General features: G+C 36.5%; 1 protein-coding gene across 3 annotated transcripts; it reads left to right on the top strand.

Moving 5' to 3' along the window:
• The first annotated feature begins 1,102 nt into the window (after nucleotides 1-1,102).
• Nucleotides 1,103-21,253, top strand: LOC127946732 (ELKS/Rab6-interacting/CAST family member 1-like). 3 transcript variants are annotated; one of them, XR_008151153.1, is made up of 19 exons: nucleotides 1,103-1,261; nucleotides 2,536-3,388; nucleotides 6,080-6,457; nucleotides 7,257-7,331; nucleotides 8,193-8,348; nucleotides 8,432-8,599; nucleotides 8,679-8,846; nucleotides 9,216-9,353; nucleotides 9,539-9,679; nucleotides 10,614-10,754; nucleotides 11,005-11,198; nucleotides 11,503-11,514; nucleotides 12,571-12,658; nucleotides 12,750-12,881; nucleotides 13,757-13,917; nucleotides 16,106-16,253; nucleotides 16,517-16,618; nucleotides 19,006-19,172; nucleotides 20,176-21,253. XR_008151153.1 is itself a non-coding variant. In XM_052543467.1 (19 exons), exons 2-18 carry the CDS (start codon nucleotides 2,702-2,704, stop codon nucleotides 17,358-17,360), a joined length of 2,916 nt encoding a protein of 971 aa, XP_052399427.1. In that variant the 5' UTR covers nucleotides 1,103-1,261; nucleotides 2,536-2,701; the 3' UTR covers nucleotides 17,361-17,390; nucleotides 19,006-19,154. The 3 variants fall into 3 exon arrangements, 2 of the variants coding, with proteins under 2 accessions (XP_052399427.1, XP_052399428.1); XM_052543467.1 differs by lacking the exon at nucleotides 20,176-21,253 and adding an exon at nucleotides 17,334-17,390 and having other exon boundaries at nucleotides 19,006-19,154; XM_052543468.1 differs by lacking the exons at nucleotides 11,503-11,514; nucleotides 20,176-21,253 and adding an exon at nucleotides 17,334-17,390 and having other exon boundaries at nucleotides 19,006-19,154.
• Nucleotides 21,254-22,350: the final 1,097 nt, after the last annotated feature.

Genomic DNA, 22,350 nt, shown 5'->3' on the forward strand with positions numbered 1-22,350 from the left:
TTACAAGCTATCATAATTTCATCATAAAACTGAAATGTTTTTTTCCTAATAAACTATTGCATTATTTATTTATTTTCTGACTATTTCATATGCTAGGATTTACAGGGTGAAGAATGAAATAGAACTGTAAGTTAATAAGATGCAGGCATTTATTAGGCAAGGAAGTGTGTTGTGATTTGCATATCATGGTTAAATATAACATGGAGCATATAATAGTAGCCTACACCTAACACAAATTTCACAGAAGAGAGAAAACCATGTTTTATATTAAACATGAGAGTGTGTAATAAATGATGACAGAATGTCTATTTCGTGTGAACTCTCCCTTAAAGACGAATCAAACCCCAACAACTGGGGTTTATATCTGTTCTCTACAAACTGACTGAGGGGTGATAAAGGGTAGCTTAGAAATGTAGATGGTTTGGGCCAGGATCACTATTCAGAGATAGAAATAAAGATAAAATTATAAACCTATAGGGCATATCATGGCATATCTAAGAAACACACACACACATGTTTGTTTTTGTGAAAAGTGGGTTCATCTCATAGGCATAATGGTTTTTATACTGTACAAACTGTATAATCTATGGCCCTACACCAACCCTACACCTAACCCTAACCCTCACAGGAAACTTGTCCTCATAAGTCCTCATAAGTCACCCTCTCCTTTTAATACCTGTGTCATACCCATGTCATTATACAAAGTCGTGTCCTGATATGTCACAAAAACAAGAACACACACGCACACACACACACCCACGCACGCACACACGCACACACACACACACACACACACACACACACACACACACACACAAACACACACACACACACACACATACACACACACACACACACACACACACACACACACACACACACACACACACACACACACACACGCACACACACACACACAAAATATAAGTTCTGGAAATGTACACTACATAAAGAATATCTCAGTTTTAAAGTCAATTTAGTGAGATAAAGTAAATATTTGTACCGGTTTTTCATTCTTAAAAATAAAAATAAATGTATTAAAATAAAATGACCTTCGTACCATGGCGTTGGCATTTCAGAGGCGAGTGTTGTGAGCGCGCAGCGTAGGCGTTACGTCACTGAAGTCCTCCAGCTCTGTGAAGATGCTGGTGTGTGTCTGCAAATAATGAAATCATAAAAAGATACAAAGAAAAACTAGGCCGCTTCCTCCTCTTATAGATCTATTGGACAGACGGTCGCTGAAACAGATCAGCCATACAAGGTAAAATTATTTTTTTGGAAAAAATCCTATCGTGGTTTATAATAAATTAGTGAATGCTCGCATATGTTTCGGTTAATCCATATCTAGCCTACACATCTTGATATTCAAAAAGCGCCTCTCATTTATTGTCGCATTTGCCGGACAACTATTACTGACAAAAGAGGAGGCAAATGTGTTAAGCCAAGCAATGGTGGAGAAGAAGGACATTGAGGGAGGATGCTCAGGATTGTGGGTGAGCGATTGCACGGATGAATGTCACGGAACATTAGGTTTAGTATATCTGTAATCGAAATTGTTCGGATGTAAGAATTGTAGTCTATGATTTTGCGCATTTGCAAGTCTTATAGATGTGGTGTGTAGGAAATGCCGACGCTTCTGGTTGGTTTGTGAGCGCTGTGAGCAGAACAGCATTCACCTAAATACAGCAGCATTATTGAGTCGACAGCGATGGACACTGAATATCTGTTGTTTTAGAATATAAATCATCAGCTTAGTATGCCATAATAACGCTGGCTTAGCCGCTGACATTAAATGTTTGATAACCTTGGAGTGTGAGTCCATAAAATCCCACCTTTCCTTTGATTCACTCATTCGGTGTGTAAATGGGAGCAACACTATTACATTATCTAGCTTGAGTGAATTATTTTATATATGAGAGTAATTGTCTATAGCACGAGCCAGATTTCTACTGAGTAATGCATAATAATATTATCAAGGACAAACTATTTTCCTGTTGGACACTGTAAAGGTGCTCTGACACAACCAGTATTGTATAAAAGTGCTATTAAAATGAAGGTGACTAGACTTAAACTGTAATGTTTAGTAGAAGTGGTGTGGAGGAACACAGCTTAACATCACTGACTGAACATATACGTTTTTTAATCTCTGCTGTTTGTTGAAACCAGTGTCAAATATATACTTTTTTTGCTGTCTTGAATTGATTTTGAGTTTTATTTTTATTTCTTTGGTAACCTGGCAAGTCGAGTTATAGCTGTAATAATTATATCATACCTACTAAATGAAATTTAGCATTACAAATGTAGCTGCAAATGATGCACAAAATATCATAAAACAATAAACAATAACACTTTATTTTAATAAACCTTTCTCTACAGTCTACTATCCTGGTAGATTTGGACAAATTTCTAGTTTTCTAGTCTTCGCATTTGCAGACCTGATTGTAGTGTTTTTATAGTTTTTAGAGACTATCCTGTCATTTCTTGTGTGATTATAGTATTAAGTTGTGTGTTTTCCCTTTTTATTTCATTTTACAGGTCACCATAGTTGCTCCATTTGACAGAAAGATACAGAAGATTGGCCTTTGCTTGACAGATCACATTCCTTATACTTGAGATGAAAATGACCTGGCCCATTTATTAGCACATTCCTTCACATAACATTTTCGGTGGGTTCTCTCGCTTGCACTCTAAGCCTGACAATATGTACGGAAGTTCACGCTCTGTGAGCAAAATGGACAGCAATCACAGCGGGGGTAGAAACAACCAGGGCAACTCTGGACGCTCGCCACGCCTGCCTCAGTCACCCCGTATGGGCCACCGTCGCACCAACAGCATGGGGGGCAGCGGCGGAGGCCCGGGCGGCTCTGGAGGCAAGACACTGTCCATGGAGAACATTCAATCTCTAAATGCCGCCTATGCCACATCGGGCCCGATGTACATGAGTGACAATGAGGTCGCAATAGGCACCTCCCCTGACCTCCCTAAAAGCGGTGTAACGACGGGACGCTTCGGAGGCAGCATTCCTTACGGGGTCCGAGGAACAGTTACAGGCAGCACACCGGATATGGCCATGGTGCCTGCAGTGTCCACCGACTCTATGGGCTTTGGAGGGGAGATCCACGCGGCATCAACCGTCCCTCACTCATTACGTCAGGCAAGGGACAACACCATCATGGAGCTCCAAGCCCAGCTCAAGGAGGTGCTGAGGGAGAACGAGCTCCTTCGAAAGGAGATCGAGGTGAAGGAGAGCAAGCTCGGCTCCTCCATGAGCTCCATCAAAAGCTTCTGGAGCCCGGAGCTGAAGAAGGAACGTGCACTGCGCAAAGACGAGGCATCCAAAATAGTAGTGTGGAAGGAGCAGTACCGCGCTGTGCAAGACGAGACACAGGTGGGTACATCTGGCAGGATATGCCTGTTTTTTAAGTAGAAATGGATGTTTATTGCTGATCTGAGAGCTGTTTTACTGTTTCAGTGGGATTTAAGATTAAAGTGTGTATTTTTAAGTTAGGATGTTAAATGTTCTTTTAAGGCCCATTCACACCAAGCAGGGTAACTATACATTTTATTATAATTCTTTTAATTATATAACAATATTGAAGTCCACACCACAACTATAATGATAATGACATTGAGGAACGATTACGTTGAAACCATTTTCTGAATTTTTTTTCCAGCTGGTGAGCAATAAAAACATTGACAGCCAATCAGAATCTGACTTTAGAGAGCTTGAGCATTTAAAGTGGTAGGCAATGAAACTGCAGTGTATGCTTAGTAGTGTGTTCACACTGAAAAACAGATTGAGGCATAGAGCACTACGAATACATGAGTGACGTACTTCATCAATTTAAACAATACGGTCAGAACTTGTAACATACTTCAATACTATGTCATATATATGTGGATTATATATGTATGAATTTGTTACATACAACTGTACTAATCTTACTATTCTTGTCTTATGCCATATATGTGGCAGAAATGTTTGCGAATACAATGTGAGTGTGAAATATTGAGGAGCTAGACATGTTAAAGATAGTGACAACACAACTACAGTTTTGTTGGTGTTAACCACAACTAAAACTATTTAAAATTGGTAATTAAAATAAAGCTGAAATAATATAAAGGGCCATCCTTGGGAGTTGTAACTGGGTGTAACCGGGCCCCATGGAAACAGACCGATGGGGACACCCCCACACCCCCACCTTGCACCAGGCCCCACATCAGCTAAGGACAGCCATGTTTGTGTGTGTGTGTGTGTGTGTGTGTGTGCATATATATGTATGTATGTATGTATGTATGTATGTATGTATATATATATATATATATATATTAGGGCCAGACTCGATTAAAAAAATTATCTAATTAGAGGCTTTGTAATTAATTAATCGAAATTAATCGCATTTGAATCGCAGATAAATATTTGACCTGAGAACAGTGAGAAGTATTTTTTTTCACATGGATTTATAGTATACCGCCGACACTCATCCAGTGAGAAACGTTCCGCGGTGCAAAAATAAGTTATTAAAAATGCGGGAATTTTTTAATCTTAGTTAACGCGTTATTTTTTGTATAATTAATTAACGCGTTAAAGTCCCGGCCCTAATATATATATAGACCAGCTTAAACCAGCTAAAACCTGCAAACCATCTTAGGTTGGATACTGATAACTATTTATAGACAAAGATGATATAATCATAACATTTTCACTGCATCAGTGCATTTATAGGTGTATAGGAGTAAGATATGAGTGATTAAAGATCCAGCTTCTCTTTAGATGAGAAGGAAAAGTCTACCTCTGCTGTGAGGTGATGCTAATAATGGCCAATCCTGAAATGGACATCCTGGTCCTGCTGCGCTCGGCTCACTGCTGAGTTGACTGCCTGAATTCCTGCAAGCTACAATATGTTCAATGTGCAATACATCTGAGCTGATAAAGGATGAAAGTCTGTTTTCTGATATTCAGTGGTTCTTTTAAAAGAACGTTGAGATATGGATGAGTCATGGCTGTCATGACAGATTTCCAGACGAAGGGGCATACAGCACTAAGCTAATGACGACTTGGTTATTCACTCAAAGCATAATCAGCATTATCACACTCCTCACACCGTTCACACGAGATTGAATTCACCACGAGCTCAGAGCTCGGATTCTGTATGTGTTTTTTGGTGATTCTTGGCTAGTATTTATTATGTGCCTGTTTGGCTTAATGAGACCTTACCATTAATTATGGCAATGTTGTTTATGTGTGTGTATGATTAAGAAAATGTACAATTACTGTTGTTCAGTCACCTTTTGGCTGCCATCATGTTTGCAGCATAGTAGTCGCATCTGAATGGATACATTTGGAGTAAAGAAAAGTTTGAGCCTTAGCATATATTTATTTCAGTTTTCTTGCCAACTTTAATTACAACTTGTGATAAAGGAATGAAAGAAAAGGACAGGACGTGTGGTAAAGTATGGTGTCCCATAATCAGAATTTGTGCTCACACACAGCAGTGAGTAGTGAACAAACACACCGTGAACACACACCCGGAGTTGGGGGGGGGGGGGGGGGGTGAGGGGTGCTCACTACAGGGGAAAATTAACCAAACAACAAAAAATTTGGTTTGTTCCTCACATGATGGACGAGTGTTCATTTATTATTATTTATGTATTATTATAGTATTTATTAATGTTTGTTTGTTAGCTTAAATTTTTATATTTAAGTATTTTAATTTCAGTATTTTTGGGGGAATTTTATTATATTATTAATTTTTTTTTTTCATATTTCAGGTTGTTGTAGTAGTTATGAATGAGATGTTTACATCATACCTGCTCTCAGTACTTACTCGTATTACTGCTTCTATGAAAGATGATGCTGTAAATTGCACTGTATTTATTTACTGATGAATAAAGAGAAGCCATAATAAATAATAGGATAACAGCTGATAAACTATCACGTGAAACTTCTTGGCTGTTAACTCTCCCTTATATCAGTTACAAAATCTACAAATCTACACTGTAACTGGATAATGAACTACTTCTGTTTCAATTTTATTGTGAGTAAATACTGCATATTATTCTCTTCTACCCATCACAGCACCTGCAGACAACCGTGCAGGCACTGCAGGCCGAGCTGCGTATCCAGCGTGACTTGAACCAGCTTCTCCAGCCACCCGGGGAGCCGCTGGCCTGCGAGCCCAGCGAAGAGCAGGAGCGCCAAGCTCGAGAGGTGTTCTTGCTCCGTCGTACACTGGAAGAGATGGAGGTTCGCCTGGAGACCCAAAGGCAGACACTAGTTGCTCGCGATGAGTCAGTCAAAAAGCTCCTGGAGATGTTGCACAGCAAAGGGCCCTCTTCTAAAGCCAATGAAGAGGATCACGAGCGCACACGTCGTCTCGCAGATGCCGAGATGCACGCGCACCACCTGGAGAACCTTCTAGAACAGCGTGATAAAGAGCTAGCAGCTTTGAGAGAGGTGTGTGATAGCTAGGGTTTAAAATATAAATGAAATAAAATATGAAAATTATATAATATGCTAAAAACTATATTCAAGGTTAATAATTGCATTACTTTCATATGGTCTTCTCTTAAATTTAACTGTATTCTCAGAAATGCCTTTAAAACAAACAGCATCGTGCTGTTTCTACAGTGCATGTGCACTATGAAAGCACCCAGCATGCAATGCAGCTTGAATAGATCATTATTACAAATAAGTGTTTTTTATTTTGATATTTAAAAAATACTTACTGCTATAAAACTAATTTGAACAAGACACATATTTAAACTGAATTTTTAATAATGTTTGCTGAAATGACAAACCTCATATAAATGAATAGCAAATAAAACGGCTCATTCAGTATTTAGTACAACTTCCTGAGGTTGACAGCCAACATTTTCTGAGAATTAAGCACCTCATTATACATGAAAAAATTATTTAAAAAAAGTTTGAGGCTCTATTTGTGGTAAGTGCCATATATAATCAACTTTAGTGAATTAAAGCAGACTATTCTCTCGTCATCCTCCATTATACCACATTCAGTCGCATAATGACCACAGCTATTCTCCTCAAAGTACAAAAAAATTAAATACTTGATTGAACTAGATAGCAGGAGGCCCTATTTGTACCTTTAATAGAGTACAGCTCCTGCAATGTGATAGAGAATTCAGCCAAAACTAAACAGCGCTGCTCTTCCTCAAGGTGTGATGAAATATCTGAGAGCTGTATTTCTGGCACTGGTGTGAAGGAAGTGCCAACCATGTGTCTTTCATTTCAGGAGCTGCATCGCCGCCTCGAGGGGACGCCAGAGACTACGAAAACCAAAGCTCTTCAGACTGTAATTGAGATGAAGGTAGTACTTTAGCTCCAGTTTAAATTAATGTAACTGTTTACATATGATGACAGCAACCACATTTATGCTTTGTCTGTCAGTGGATTAAAAGCATATACAAATTTATGTAATGTATCAAACAGTGTTTCATATGTATCAGTGTATCACACTTTAGCATACTTTTAATAAGAGTGCTAATTAAGGAACTAATTAGCTAAAAGTGCAAACTGGCTATAATGTTTACAAACAGTTAATTTCATGTTAAAGCATTAGTTCATGTCCAGAATAAACATTTCGTGAAGATTTACTCACTCCCATGTCCCAAGACGTTCATGTCTTTCTTTCTTCAGTCGTAAAGAAATTAACGTTTTTGAAGAAAACATTCCAGGATTTTTCTCCATATAATGGACTTCAATAGTGGCCAGTGACAGTCCTAAATGCAGTTTCAGAACAGCTTCAAAGGGCTCTTTAAGATCGCAGCCAAGGAATCAATGTGCATTGTACAAATGTCTAAAAAAGGAAAAAATTCTATCATCATTTACTCACTTTCATGTTGTGGCAGACTTGCATGATTTTCCTTCTTCTGTTGAAGTGATTAAAGAAATAGTTTACCCGAAAATAAAAAATTCTGTCATTTACTCACCTTAAAATTGTTCCAAATCTGTATGAATTTATTTTCTTCTTTTGAAAATGAAAGAAGTTATTCTGATGAATTTTGTTGACCAAAAAGTTGCTGGTAGCCATTGAGTTCCATAGTTCATGTTTCATTTAATGAAAATAAATGGTAACCAAAAATGGCGCAGCAGAAAAGTTATTTTGCACACTGGAATTGATTGATAGACACCAATGATGTCTGACATCATATTTTTTTGCATCTCTCAGGATTCTCAGATCGGTTCTCTAGAGCGGGGCCTCAGAGAGCTGGAGGACCAGGTCATGATGCTCCGCTCCAGTAGCATGCTTAGCTGTGAGGAACGGCAGGAGGAGGCCAAGCAGATGGAGGTCTACCGTAACCACACCAAGTTCATGAAGAACAAGGTACTCCACAGTCTGCTTTAGAAGGACACGTCTGAATTAGTCTCACATATGAATAACAAACCTTGAATAATTCTGTTTTGTAGATGGACCAAGTTAAGCAAGACCTTTCCAGGAAGGACAGTCAGCTCCTTGGCTTACAGACCAAGCTGGAGACCTTGACTAACCAGTTCTCTGACAGCAAACAGCATATTGAAGTGCTTAAAGAGTCTTTGACCGCCAAAGAACAACGTGCTGCTATTCTACAGACAGAGGTAGTAGATCACTCCAGTGGTTGGGCTTCACCCATCACACCAGCAGATTCTCTGACCATTGCATACAACGGTTTTGCAGGTGGATGCTCTGAGGTTGCGCCTGGAGGAGAAGGAGACCATGTTAAACAAAAAGAGTAAGCAAATCCAGGAAATGTCAGAAGAAAAAAGCACACTCAATGGAGAAATCCACGATCTGAAGGACATGCTGGAGGTCAAGGAGCGCAAAGTGAATGTACTTCAGAAAAAAGTGAGGACTGGATTTCACCGATACAATACATTTTTTAAATTTATTTTAACTTTCATTAACAGGGAACTGTTGATAAAAATGAACAAAATGTTATCTTACTAAATTAGTCACCATATCCAATATCCTTAAAAATATTGAAAGTACAAATAATAAAACAAAGAAAAATAAATGAATAAAAACACAAATGATGACTAACCCAGCTTATTCATATTCATGTTCTCTATATTACTTTAAGCATTAACAAAGAACAATGCAGGACATACATTTAAACATTTTCTTAGAAAATGTTGAGAATTGACTACAGTAAAAGTTTGGTTGTTTATGAAAATGTCAATTCACATAAATCTTATATCAACTCCTGTGTTTCAGATTGAAATCCTGCAGGAGCAGCTGAGGGATAAAGAGAAGCAGATGAGCAGCCTTAGAGAGAGGGTGAAGTCCCTACAGACGGACACATCTAATACAGACACAGCTCTCACTACACTGGAGGACTCACTGGCTGAGAAGGTGAGGATCACCTCTAGAGGACACTAAAACACGCCACAACAGGACTACAGGACAAATCATTGGTGCACTTCCAAATGGCATCACGGCATCTGGAGTAGAACCATCTGTGCTTAGTTAGAAACATTTCATGCTCGTTGTGTATGCTTTCTTTTTAGCACCATGTTAATGTGTCCACTTGTAAACAGGAACGTATTATTGAACGCCTGAAGGAGCAACGTGACCGAGAGGAGCGAGAGAAGGCAGAGGAGCTGGACAACAGTAAAAAAGAGCTGAGGGAGTTAAAGGAGAAAGTCAGCATGCTGCAGGGAGACCTGTCAGACCGAGAGGTTAGAGATCACCATTAAAAACACATAACATGAAGCTATGCACTGTGAAAAATACACTACACAAAGCATTGTATTTTTGTCTTTTATTCAGTCATAATACTAATATATATATATATATATATATATATATATATATATATATATATATATATATATATATATATATATATATATATATATATATATATATATTTGTAAAATATAAAAAAGATCCATTTACTATATTAAAACTTTACAGAGAATATTATAATAGTTTATTTTTCCTAATTTTACCTCATTGGCAAATAGATTCAAAATACTAAATATATGGTTTATGCTTAAAATAAGAAAATATTATAGGCCAGTGCAGTTTAGATAAACGTAATTCAAGATATATTCTCTGAAAACAAGTTTTAATATCTTATGAAATTCTGCTCTAAATCTTAAAGTAAATCTGAAAATATTTGATATTAAACATATAAAAAAATTAAATGAAGATAGCTGAAACAAGTCTTAGCACAATTTAGCTAATCTATGTTGTAGTGTTATTTTAGGATCATGTATAATTTTTTATATATTCAGTTTTCATTAAAAATTGGTTTAATTTTAGTAATTTTGTCATTGGGGTTATGAGTTCTATTAGTTTTATTATGTTAGTTTACAGTTAGTTAGTAGTTAATTATAACCCTGCTAAGTTCTTTTAAGTATATTTTGATCATTTACTAGAACACAAGACAAAATACTGATTAATTAATTTATTATAAAAATAGTGTTTTGATTTTTGTGATAAAATACTTTACATAAGAAATTACTTACATAAATTAGTCAATCTCAAAACACGCTTTAAAGCAGACATCCTAATTGACAGGTTTGTTGAGTCCCTGTCAAAACAATATCAACATGTATACTACAAGTGTTTGATGGCTCTATACCCGGGACTTCAATTTGGTTTCAGACTTCTCTGCTGGACCTCAAAGAGCATGCATCGTCGCTGGCCTCATCTGGCTTGAAGAAAGACTCCAAACTGAAAAGCCTAGAAATCGCCCTTGAACAGAGGAGGGAGGAATGTATTAAACTTGAGAACCAGCTAAAGAAAGTGAGTGAGAGCGTATTTATTCAAAAGATTTGTACCTTATATACAAATAGAATTCCAGCTAGCTATCTACCATGATTCTAAGAAAACTTGAATGGCTGTGGAAATACATTGGTCAAAAAATGGGGGAACCCAGTGCATAGTATAGTAATGTAGCTATAATAAACTATATAGGCAAAAAACAAATGGAAGCGTAAGCAAGGCTGTATATATGTGAGTTTGTTGGTGTGTTTATATCATGGTGATCTATTAGGTCCAGAGTGCCGCAGCCAATGCACAGGCCAACGCTGAGATATCTGAGAGGATTTCTTCACTTGAAGCTGATGTGGCCAGACACAGGGAAGACTCCGCCAAAGCCCAGGCTGAAGTTGATCGTCTATTGGACATCCTGCGTCAGATGGAGAATGAGAAGAACGACAAGGACAGAAAAATCAGTGAGCTGGAGAGGTCAGTCTGTTTCCCTGATTGGCTTGACTTGGTGTCTCCTCTTTTTTGATTTTATTTGATTATTTGTCATGTTGGTGAAGCAGTACAAAAACGTGTTACATCTTTATCCATTTTTGCTGTTTATGCATCACCGTCAAAGTGTTTTTAGTGTCTGTTTTTGACGAAGTTGATGTTTTGACTGGGCTTCTTTCCCCCTCTTTGAGTTTGGCTTTGAAGCACTGATCAAATGTTTTTTTCTCACGCCGAGTGGCCTTTGAACTTCTGCTTTTTGTCTCCCTTTTTTCACCTGGAAATGTGTACCTAGTGTGGCTTCCAGGTTAGTAAATACATGTGTACTTTCACACATAAATGGAGTCTTCAAGAACTAGAGTCAAATCTGTTTAAGACCACATGAAATCAAAGTTTCATGTAGCTTTTAGACAACTTTATACTAGTTGAAAAAACCTTAAAAAAAACAAACAAAAAAAACATGAAAACTAGCCAAAAGTATTAATGACATCCTGAAGTAGATCAGTTTTCTGAGGATGCACCAATCTTATAATTCTGGCCAATAATAATTTTCATCTTATGTCCAAATAACTGATAAATTCTACACTATTTTGTCAAAATAAATTAAAAGTCAAACACTGAAATGTGTTTGTGAATTTAGGCATCCCAATAATATAATGTATAGTAAAACTGCTATTCATTTTGAGATTGGCTAAAGATTATACTTAGCAGTGTTAAATTATTTTTAAAGATTATCTTTAAATTAGTTTTAAATGACAGGAAAAGTTATATAAATATATAAAAAAGGGAAAATGAACATGAAAAAATATATATTAATATAAAAAATGTATATTTATTATATAATCCAATAAAATTACATATTTTATAAATTTATCTGACATCAGATCAATTAAAAAATGCAGATTAAGCAGATATGGTATGTATTATCATGCATCCATTTTGTCCAATCACAAGCTCTCTAGAATGAGATTGCCCCACACACTGATCCCACCTGACACTGTCAGTTCATGGATGACATAAATAAAGTTTTTTGCCTAATTTAAAAAAAAAAAATCATAAAAAAAGCCTTTCTTTATGTCCCACAGAAGTTTTCGTCAAATGATTTCATGGGGTTTTAAAACGAAAACAAAGAAATTGAATGTATTTTGCCCCTCTGTTAAATCGCTGTTTTAGCTTTATGACTAACACAAGGAAGTTTTTATTTATGTGAACAGGCTTGGTGATATGTATTAACTAATAATAAAACCGGGTATCTTTTTCCAGCCATTAAATAGTCCCCTCCACCCCAAATCTCTTAAACTCTTTATTTTAATATTAAACTCCAGAGAGTTCCTCTAACAAGTGCTTCATGTTAATGTTTCAGGCAAATGAAAGAGCAGACTAAGAAGTCCTCTGGCAAACACAAGGAGCCGTCAGGGAAGGGCAAAAATGTCAATGATGGCCCACAGCAGGTAAGACGTAAGCTCCAATGTTTCGACAGATCGCTGTATATTGTCAAACTGTGCTGGTGTGCATATGATGAGCTGAGCCCGTCTGCCCCAGGAGTCACTGCGGCAGAAGGCAGAGCGGATCGAGGAGCTGGAGGAAGCTCTCAGAGAGAGCGTCCAAATCACTGCCGAGAGGGAGATGGTGCTGGCGCAGGAGGAGGCCGCACGGACCCACCAGGAGAAACAGGTCAATACTATAAGACTTACTATTTCAGAAACGACTATTCAATGGGATGTGTGTATGACTAGTTGACTATTCGATGCTTCTACAAAAACTAAAAATGTTATTGACGAGATGCTCAGAATAACAGTGAGTGGTGATGCAGTTGTCAAAGACGCCTGTCTCCCTGTTTATGTGGTGATAGCGCTTTTAAGGGGATGAATTTTAAGATACAACTTCTCAGAGTGGTTATTGTGAAAACTGTCTAAAAGCTAAAGCACAGCATGCTGGTTCTTACCTCAGCAAACTTCAAAGGTGACTTAATATGATTTAAAATAAGACAAAAAATAAACCAAAACAACAACAAAAAAATCTAGATTTTTTTTCTTTGAATAACCAGGATTCCCACAATCTTGAAAAACTTGAATATTTGATGAAGCAAAATTGTAGTCAGGTGTGATTTCCAGACCTAGAAAAGTCAAAATAATAAAAGTAAATTAATGAAATAGTAAAACTCCATTTTAACTCCATTATAACGATCAAACTGTATTATTGGGTGGAAATTGTATCTTTAATTGTAGCTTTTATTCTTAAAGGGATAGTTCACCAAACATTTTAATTAAAGGGTTAGTTCACCCAAAAATCAAAATTATGTCCAGCAGCTTGTTGGTCAATGTGGCAAATTAAAGTGACCAACTTGAACATGATGCCAAAAATGCATAGGAGAAATCTTTCACACTCACTCAGCATTCCCGATCATGTGGATTCCTATTGAAATGACTGGATTTCACCTGCGAAAATTCCCCGAACAGAGCGATAAATGGGACAACACATTTAGTCCATTTGTGACGTACAGAATAAACAGTAACAAATAAGTTACCTTCTGTTTATGTCTTAAAAAGATGGAAGAGCTCCTGGGAGCGATGGAGAAAGTGAAGCTAGAGCTGGAGTCCATGAAGGCCAAGATGTCGTCCACCCAGCAGTCTCTGGCTGAGAAGGAGGCTCATCTGACTACACTGAGGGCCGAGAGGAGGCGACACCTGGAGGAGGTGCTGGAGATGAAGTACGTTATGAACTTTCATTGTACATCTTATCATAACAGTGATTACAAAGAAAAACTGTGAATCAGCAGAGACTGAAATGATGAAGTAGGTTTGTCGACGTTATTTGAAATGTAAATCTTATTTCGCATGGGGAAGATGCAGGCCATATATTTCATACAGGTTGCACATCCAAAACAAACTGTTCCTGAAGGTTTTTATGCTGTTTTATACATTAATAAATCAAGGCAGTGACTAAACAACCAACTTTGCATTGCAACACGAAAAACAATAGTTTTATTCAGATTTTATACAAAGGATATACAGAAAGCAGGCAACTTGACAATACAAGGGCACTTCCATTCTGTTCTAATCAGTGAAGCTGTCACTGCTAGTTTATATAATTTCATGCATCTGTGTTCAGCATGAGCTCATTGACTGTCCGTACACAGAGTTCTTCCATTATAATCCATAAAGCTGCAACAATGCAGAAAAATCTCTTATTTACACCATATTTACATTTAAAGAGCATTATAGTTTTGTTGCTCGCTTGCAGTGTACATTTGATGTATGCAATAAAAATTAGTGGTCTTTTGATCTGATACAGTGGATTTTGACCTATTGGTAATTAACAGGATTAGTTAGTTGCAATCAAAATCTTAAATATTTATTAATTAATTGAACACATGCAGTCTCGTCAGTACATGAACGTGTTCAATATAACGTGTAGGAACAGCAACAAACATCAGATTGTAAAGATTTTAAATATAATTAATCTTCGACTGCCATTTGTGAAGGATGCACATTTGATATGTGTTATATAATGAACTTGTGATCTAAATAAATATATTTTCCAGATCACATATTTAAATCATTACATAACAATCTTTCAGATGAGAGCTCATTCTGAGGTCACTTTGGCAAGCTGTAGTGTTAATAATATTAATCAGTTTAGCAGATAAACATCACGACAGAAAAATAGACTGTAAAACTTTAACTAGGTATATTTTTCCGTGCCATGTGTTTGTGCAGATAATAAATGCAGAGGATGATTCACTCTGCACTTGGCTTGTTCTGTTTGCTATTTCTGTCTCCACACTCCAGCCCTGCGCCTTGGAATATGTTGAAAAAACAAGAATAAGCAAGTTATTTCAGTCTTTCTGAGACAATTATGCACATCATTTTGACAAAATCCATACTCCCTTGAGAAGTTTTGTACTTGTGAAAGCAAACATCCTTTAACCTGCTCCATCGAATGTTGTAAGACTCCTGGTCATCATCATTGAGGTCAATTGCTTTGAAGAGCACTTCCACAGTACTTCTGTAAAGTGCTGTTTGACGTCGAGCTTGGACTACTAATCATTTCTACTTATATGAGTCATTATGGTTTGAAAATGTTGTTTTATTTTTGCATTTTGTTCTTAATTTAAATTAGTTTTAATAGTGTGGAATTACTACTACTACTATTACTACTACTACTGTTAATGAGAAAATGCTTTTCGACATTGGGCTTCGACTTCTTATAATTTCAGTCAGTGATTTTATAGTTTAGAATTTTTTTGTTGTTGTATTTTTGTTCTTAATTGTAAAAATAATAATAATAATTTAATTAATAAATAAAATAATAATTGTAGTAATAATAATAATACCGTATTTTCCGGACTATAAGTCACACTTTTTTTCATAGTTTGGCTGGTCCTGCGACTTATAGTCTGGTGCGACTTAATCAAAATTAATTTGACATGAACCAAGAGAAAACATTACCGTCTACAGCCGTGAGGGGGCGCTCTGTGCTGCACAGTGCTCCTGTAGCCTACACTAAGCAGCATAGAGCGCCCTCTCACGACTGTAGACGGTAATGTTTTCTCCTGGTTCTTGGGTCTAAATAAATGCGACTTATAGTCCGGTGCGACTTATATATGTTTTTTTCCTCATCATGACGTATTTTTGGACTGATGCGACTTATACTCAGGTGCGACTTATAGTCCAAAAAATACGGTAATAATAATAAATTCAGTTTGACATTGGCAATTGACTTCTAATAATTCAATTTCTTTCTTTTTAATAAATCTTTTCTTTTTTAAATAGTTGTATTAATAAAAATAATAATAATATGTATTATTATTATTATTATAAAGATATGTTTTAAATTTAGTTAAAAAAATGAATCATTTTGTAACATAACTTGATTTCAAAAATTGTAATTCACAGACAGGAAGCTCTGCTGGCAGCCATAAGTGAGAAAGATGCTAACATAGCATTGTTGGAGCTGTCTTCATCCAAAAAAAAGAAGACACAAGAGGAAGTGGCCCAGCTGCGGAGGGAGAAGGACCGTTTGGTGCAGCAGCTCAAACAGCAGGTATGGACTGTGTCACAAGACTTCAACCGAACATATCTGTTTGTCCTCAAGGTCAAGTTGTTTGCTTGCTTTAAATCAATGATCACAGAGAACTTAAAAGGCCTAGACAAAATACATCTTTGTTTTGACTGGTGGGTTTCTGAATGCAAACAAGGTCTACTGATGTGCTTTTGACTGATCTCTTCTCAAACCCCAACCTTTTGTTTTCATCCATTTCTACCCCCCAATCTTTCCTTACATCTATGCCCCCTCTTTTCTCCTAGACACAGAACCGTATGAAGCTCATGGCGGATAATTACGATGATGGCTACTTGAAAACACCTACTGACCAGACCAACCACAAACCTCCAAAATCACCCGATCAGGTCACAATCCAGTCCTACAAACATCGGCAAACTGTTAAAGGCACAGTCCACCCCAAAATGAAAATCCTATCATTATTTACTCACTCTCATGACATCCCAAACCCATGAAAATTTTGAGTAAATGATGACAGCATGTTCATTTTTAGGTGAACTATTCCTGTATAATTGTACCTGTCATCAGCTTTTCTTCAGTAGAAATTCAGTATGGCTGAAAATGAAATAACTGTACCATTGCTGTATTTCGCTTATCTCATATTCATAGGAGCTTAATCTAAACAGCAAGCCAAAGAAAGATAAATTGGGGGTGTGGTCAGTTTCATTTGGTTACATGTTAATAAAATATTCATACTAGAAACTGAATTGGAAACGGATGCTCTGTCGTCCATTTCTATTGCAGTCGCATCGTCGTAATTGAAATGGAGCTGCCCTCATCTCCAACGCAGACGCCATCATTTCCTTCACGGCCTTCATATTGATCATAACTTCTCAATCCTATGGATTTCTATTACTCATGACTGTAGAAATCGCCCCTAAGTGCAGATCCAGGATCAGTTTCCCTTAAATCCTGTAATACAGCATTTCACATTGACAACGCTGAAGGCTGATCCTGCGTCTGCGATTATGGGTTGCTTCTACCTGGATATATTCTCATACTAACCTGATCTTTTTTCCTATGCTGCACTTGGCTAAAACCCTGCCATCTCTTAACCAATAGGATGATGAGGAGGGCATTTGGGCATAGCCTCACTGGTAGCCATTTTGTTTTAGAAGGGTGAGCATTTCTTTGATGGACATGTAAAAGCCAATCTCAGCTGCCCTGTTCCTCTCCATGTCACATCAAACCCCGCCTGTCCCGTTCTGCTTGTTTGAGATCATTGGCTATGTCACTGCAGTGAAAACAAGCTTCTCAGCTTTCCCGTAGGATGTTTTATTAGCAAAGAACTTTTCATACTGTATTTCAAAGGCCATTCATTTTGATATAAAGCCTACACACATATAACTCATTTATTACCGCACTGCTATGAAATAGTCTACAAATCTCATTTCTCCTTTTTTTGTTTTCCCCCCTTTTGAAGCTTTTTATCTCTTGTATGTTTTTGTGGTTAAACATAATCCCAGATGGTGCATTATAGTTACATTATAGATATATACAGATATTTATTTTATGTATATAATATAGTTAATAAACAGAATATAAAGAACATACTAAATACAATTTTTTGTGAATTTTTAATCAAAATGTCCAGTATAAAGTTAATAAATATTATGCATACACAGTGAGGTTTGAGACCACATTGAAAATCTCTGATTCGAAATCTAATTTCATCTAGAAACAAATAAAGTTTAAGCATTTGGTTTATAGAACATCCTAAATTAAAAAATACAAAAATATTTCAAATAATATCTGTTTTTTTTTTAACTCTATATTCAACAAAGAATCATCGAAAAAATCACAGTTTCAACAACAATATTTAGAAGGATAACTGTTTTCAACATTGATAATAATATTAAATGTTTCTTGAGCAGCAAATCAGCATATTAAAATGATTTCTGAAGGATCTTGTGACACCGAAGACTGGAGCTTTGCGTCACAATAATTTTAAAATGTATTCAAACAGAAAACACTACATTTAAATTGTAACATTTCACAATTTTACTGATTTCACCTTTCACATTTTTGATCAAATAAATGCAGCATTGGTAAGCATAAGATAATAAGGTTTTAATAATAAGGTCCACCATTAACCATGTGTTTAATTTTTTTTTTTTATTAATTATAATCTTTAAATTATCATTAAAAATAATGACATCCAAACCCAAAATGCAGCTGTTATTAAATATATCCTTTTGAGGCTACTGCACATGGCAGTTTGCTGTCAGTTTACAGAAACATCAACGAAATAAATGAAGACTCATTGCTGTTTGTCAGTGTTTAACTAAACCAGTGTTCGCTGGAAGCTAAGCATGACCCAGAATGAGAAAAGATCTCAACAAATAAACTAAAATCACAGCATAATGAAGGCAGCATAATGAAAATAAAAAAAATGACCTAGAGTCACATCCTGACACGATGACAATGCTTGTTACACCAAAAGAACACGATTTCTTATAAGAGTCAACAGAAACATTCACAATAATATAATGGAATCGAATGACTCCTCACTGTTCTGGGTAATGTCTTGGCTCATCTCATCATGTCTGAAAAGCATGTGTTTTGCATGCAAACATACCTTGTGGCTTTTAAAAGCATTGTGCTGATAGAAATGATGTGCTCGCAGTGAACAGTGTCAACCCCAGCAAGCTAAATGTTGCAGACGCATGAGAGCAGACTGTCTGTTTCCCATAATCCTCTGTTGTGTGGTAGTAACAGTGTGTCTGCTGTGTAGATAAGATCTGGGCGGAAAGCTACAGTGCACAGGAGCTCTACACTGGCCACCTGATTATCCCATACAACTACCCCAAAACCCTTTCCTTACACAATCAACTCAGCCCACATCCCATCACACCAGTTACCCAGGACCCACTGCCAGTGACGACACACACATTCTCACAGGTAACACTTTCATGTCTGTGCCTAACCATAACCATGACATAAAAAGTCAAAATTGGGATAAAGAGTTATAATTCTTTAGTGTTCCTGTAGCTCAACTGGTAGAGCACTGCGCTAGCAAGCAAGCAAGTGCAAGGTTGTGGGTTCGATTCCCCGGGAACACATGATATGTAAAAATTGATAGCCTGAATGCACTGTAAATCGCTTTGGATAAAAGCATCTGCTAAATGCATAAATTTAATTTAATTTTGACTTTGTTTCATAAATATGACTTCTCATATTATCTCATAATTATTTGGTATAATTTTCTAGTTGTGCATAAGCAAATCAAAAAAAAATGTATATTATGGATTCTAACTATGGAAGTCCACTTCCACCACATCATGCTTTGGTAAATCACAATTAAGACATAAAAAGTAGAAATTATGAGATGCTTAGTCGAAAATTCTGACATAATTAAAAAAACACAATTCGAAATTCTGAAATGATAATTATTATAAATCTTAAATTTAAATATTATAAAGTCTTTTTGTTCCATAATTATTACCGCACAATTTCAACTTTTTCATAAATAGCATTTTTATTTTGCAATAATTATGTAATAACTTCAACATAATGCCATAATGTCACCTTTTTATGTCAGCATTATCTTTTTTTGTGGCAGAAAATGGTTTATATGTATATGAAAAATAAAAAAATAATAAGTGTTAATTTAGTACAATTAAATACATTAAAAAATGCAATTATTATTTTTTTTTTATCATGATTTAATCATGACCCTGACTGCATGAAATCCACAATGAATTCAAGCAATATTTTTATCAAGCTGATTATTTGTGATTAATTTTATTATATGTAATTAGATTTTTTTATTCACTTGATGGCCCATGAAACCTTTTTATTCTCATTATTTAAAAACAATATCCACACTAAAGTTCAAATGTACTGAATTAAAAACTTTACAGGTACATTCTGCACATAATTAACATATATGATTTTGTTTTAGGTTTCCAGTGGGAGTCTGGGATGGTGAGTTAGTGCGGAGCTGCAGTTAGGATCCCTGGACCCTCCTTTGGACCATCAAATCCAAACTGGCCATGATCGAACCCTCCAGCTTCCTCCACTGTCTCTCTGCCCTCACCTCACACCTAAACCAAACTGGAGCCCTCTAAGAGCCTGGACAGTCTATAGTCTTAATACTGGTGCAGCTTTGAAAATATGCAGTGTTAGTTGAGTCGTGAATGCAATTTTAATTTCGTTCTCTTGATATGTAATCATGGTTGAGTAAAAACAGATTTAGAATGTTAACCTGATCAGTGGGTGGTGCTATATAAACATAACTTAATGCAAAACTGTTGTTTAACAATTAAAAAAAAAAGTGTTATACTACTTTAACTGCATTCAGTATTAAGACTATCAGACCCTCAATCTATTCTGCATTTAGGTAGCGTCTTGCACTGGTTATACTTCATTGGATGACCCTTCCCTTTTACCGAAAACCTATAGGACACCTTCAAGAGCATGACATAAACTTTTATAGATAGTGATGGCTATTCCTCGCACCTGACGCTTCGTCAGTGGAAAAAAATCAGGTTCTGTATGTTCTTTAATTCAAATTAACAGCTGCTACAAGGAATAGACATAAAATATATATGAAAAGAGTTAGCATTGCTCATGAAGGAGTCCACCAAGGGGTGCGTGCAAGAAATGAGTTCTCGCTTAATGAGACTATTGTTGTTTTCTAGCAACTCTTAAACAGGACATTGTAGGCTCCCAAATATCTTCATAACATGTCCAGATAACCAGTTTCTGAGAACGCATTGCTGGTTTTATGTGCTCTCATAAACATGGATATCATTGTGTTTTATCTGTATCTCTCAAAGTGGATTTTTTTAAAGTGTTGCATTTGTGGCCTATTGTCTTTGTGTATTCAAATTACAATTAAAAAATGGATAGTCCACTTAAAAAGAAAAAAAGAAAAGAAAAATTGACTGAAAACGAGATGATCAAATCAGACAAAAGACACGGGTATGAGTGTTCTGAATTTGTATAAATGTGTATGTATATAAATATCTATTATCAGAGTTTTCACTCTCTTATGTTTTTATTTTTCTGTTTGTGTTTGGATATACAGTTTGCCATTTGGGTGAACATATATATAAATATAAATTGAGGAGCGGGATTCTGGACCAATAAAATTTCACAGTGGAAGTGGCTACCATAACCTTTTTCAGAGGAAGGAAAAAAGTTTTTCTGAAAGAAAAGCTCACTAAATCTAGCTGTCCAGTTTGAAAAAATAGCTTAAAGGGGGGGTGAAATGCTATTTCATGCATACTGAGTTTTTTACACTGTTAAAGAGTTGGATTCCCATGCTAAACATGGACAAAGTTTCAAAAATTAAGTTGTACGTTTGAAGGAGTATTTCTGTTCCAAAAAAACCTCTTCCGGTTTGTCACAAGTTTCGGAAAGTTTTTTTCGAGTATGGCTCTGTGTGACGTTAGATGGAGCGGAATTTCCTTATATGGGTGCTAAGGGCACTTCTCCCGGAAGAGCGCGCGCTCCCGTATAGCAGAGCAGAGACATTCACTGATCAGAGCGAGAGCGAATTGTCACAAAAGAAGTGTATTTTTGGTTGCCAGGGCAAGACAACCCTGCACAGATTACCAAAAGAGAAACAGCATTAAGGGACCAGTGGATGGAGTTTATTTTTACAGAGCATCAACAGAGTTGTGCAAGTGTTTTTGTTTGTTCCCTGCATTTTGAAGATGCTTGTTTTACAAACAAGGCCCAGTTTGACACCGGATTTGCGTATCGTTTATTTCTTAAGGATAATGCAATCCCAACGAAAAAGGGTCACGATCGTGTGTTGGAACCGCAGGCGGTGAGTAAAACTGCTTCAAATATCTCTGTGTTGTTAACTTAGCTATCAGCGCGTAAGCACATCAAGTAAACAACATGCGATGTTGTCATCAAACTGCACTTTCCACATGTACAGCTTAAAAAAAAATTTTGTTTAAAAATTGACATAAAGTGGAACTTAGTCATTTTCCAAAACCGCTAAGCAAATGTATACAGTTTCAATAAATAACACATAGAGACGTTCTGCTGTAGTCGTTGCTGCGGCTGCTGCTCTTGTTTAATTTCAGCCTCTGGATCTGATTCTGGATCATAAATAAACGGC

Source organism: Carassius gibelio, chromosome A25 (assembly GCF_023724105.1).
Source record: "Carassius gibelio isolate Cgi1373 ecotype wild population from Czech Republic chromosome A25, carGib1.2-hapl.c, whole genome shotgun sequence".
NCBI classification, from domain to species: Eukaryota; Metazoa; Chordata; class Actinopteri; order Cypriniformes; family Cyprinidae; genus Carassius; species Carassius gibelio.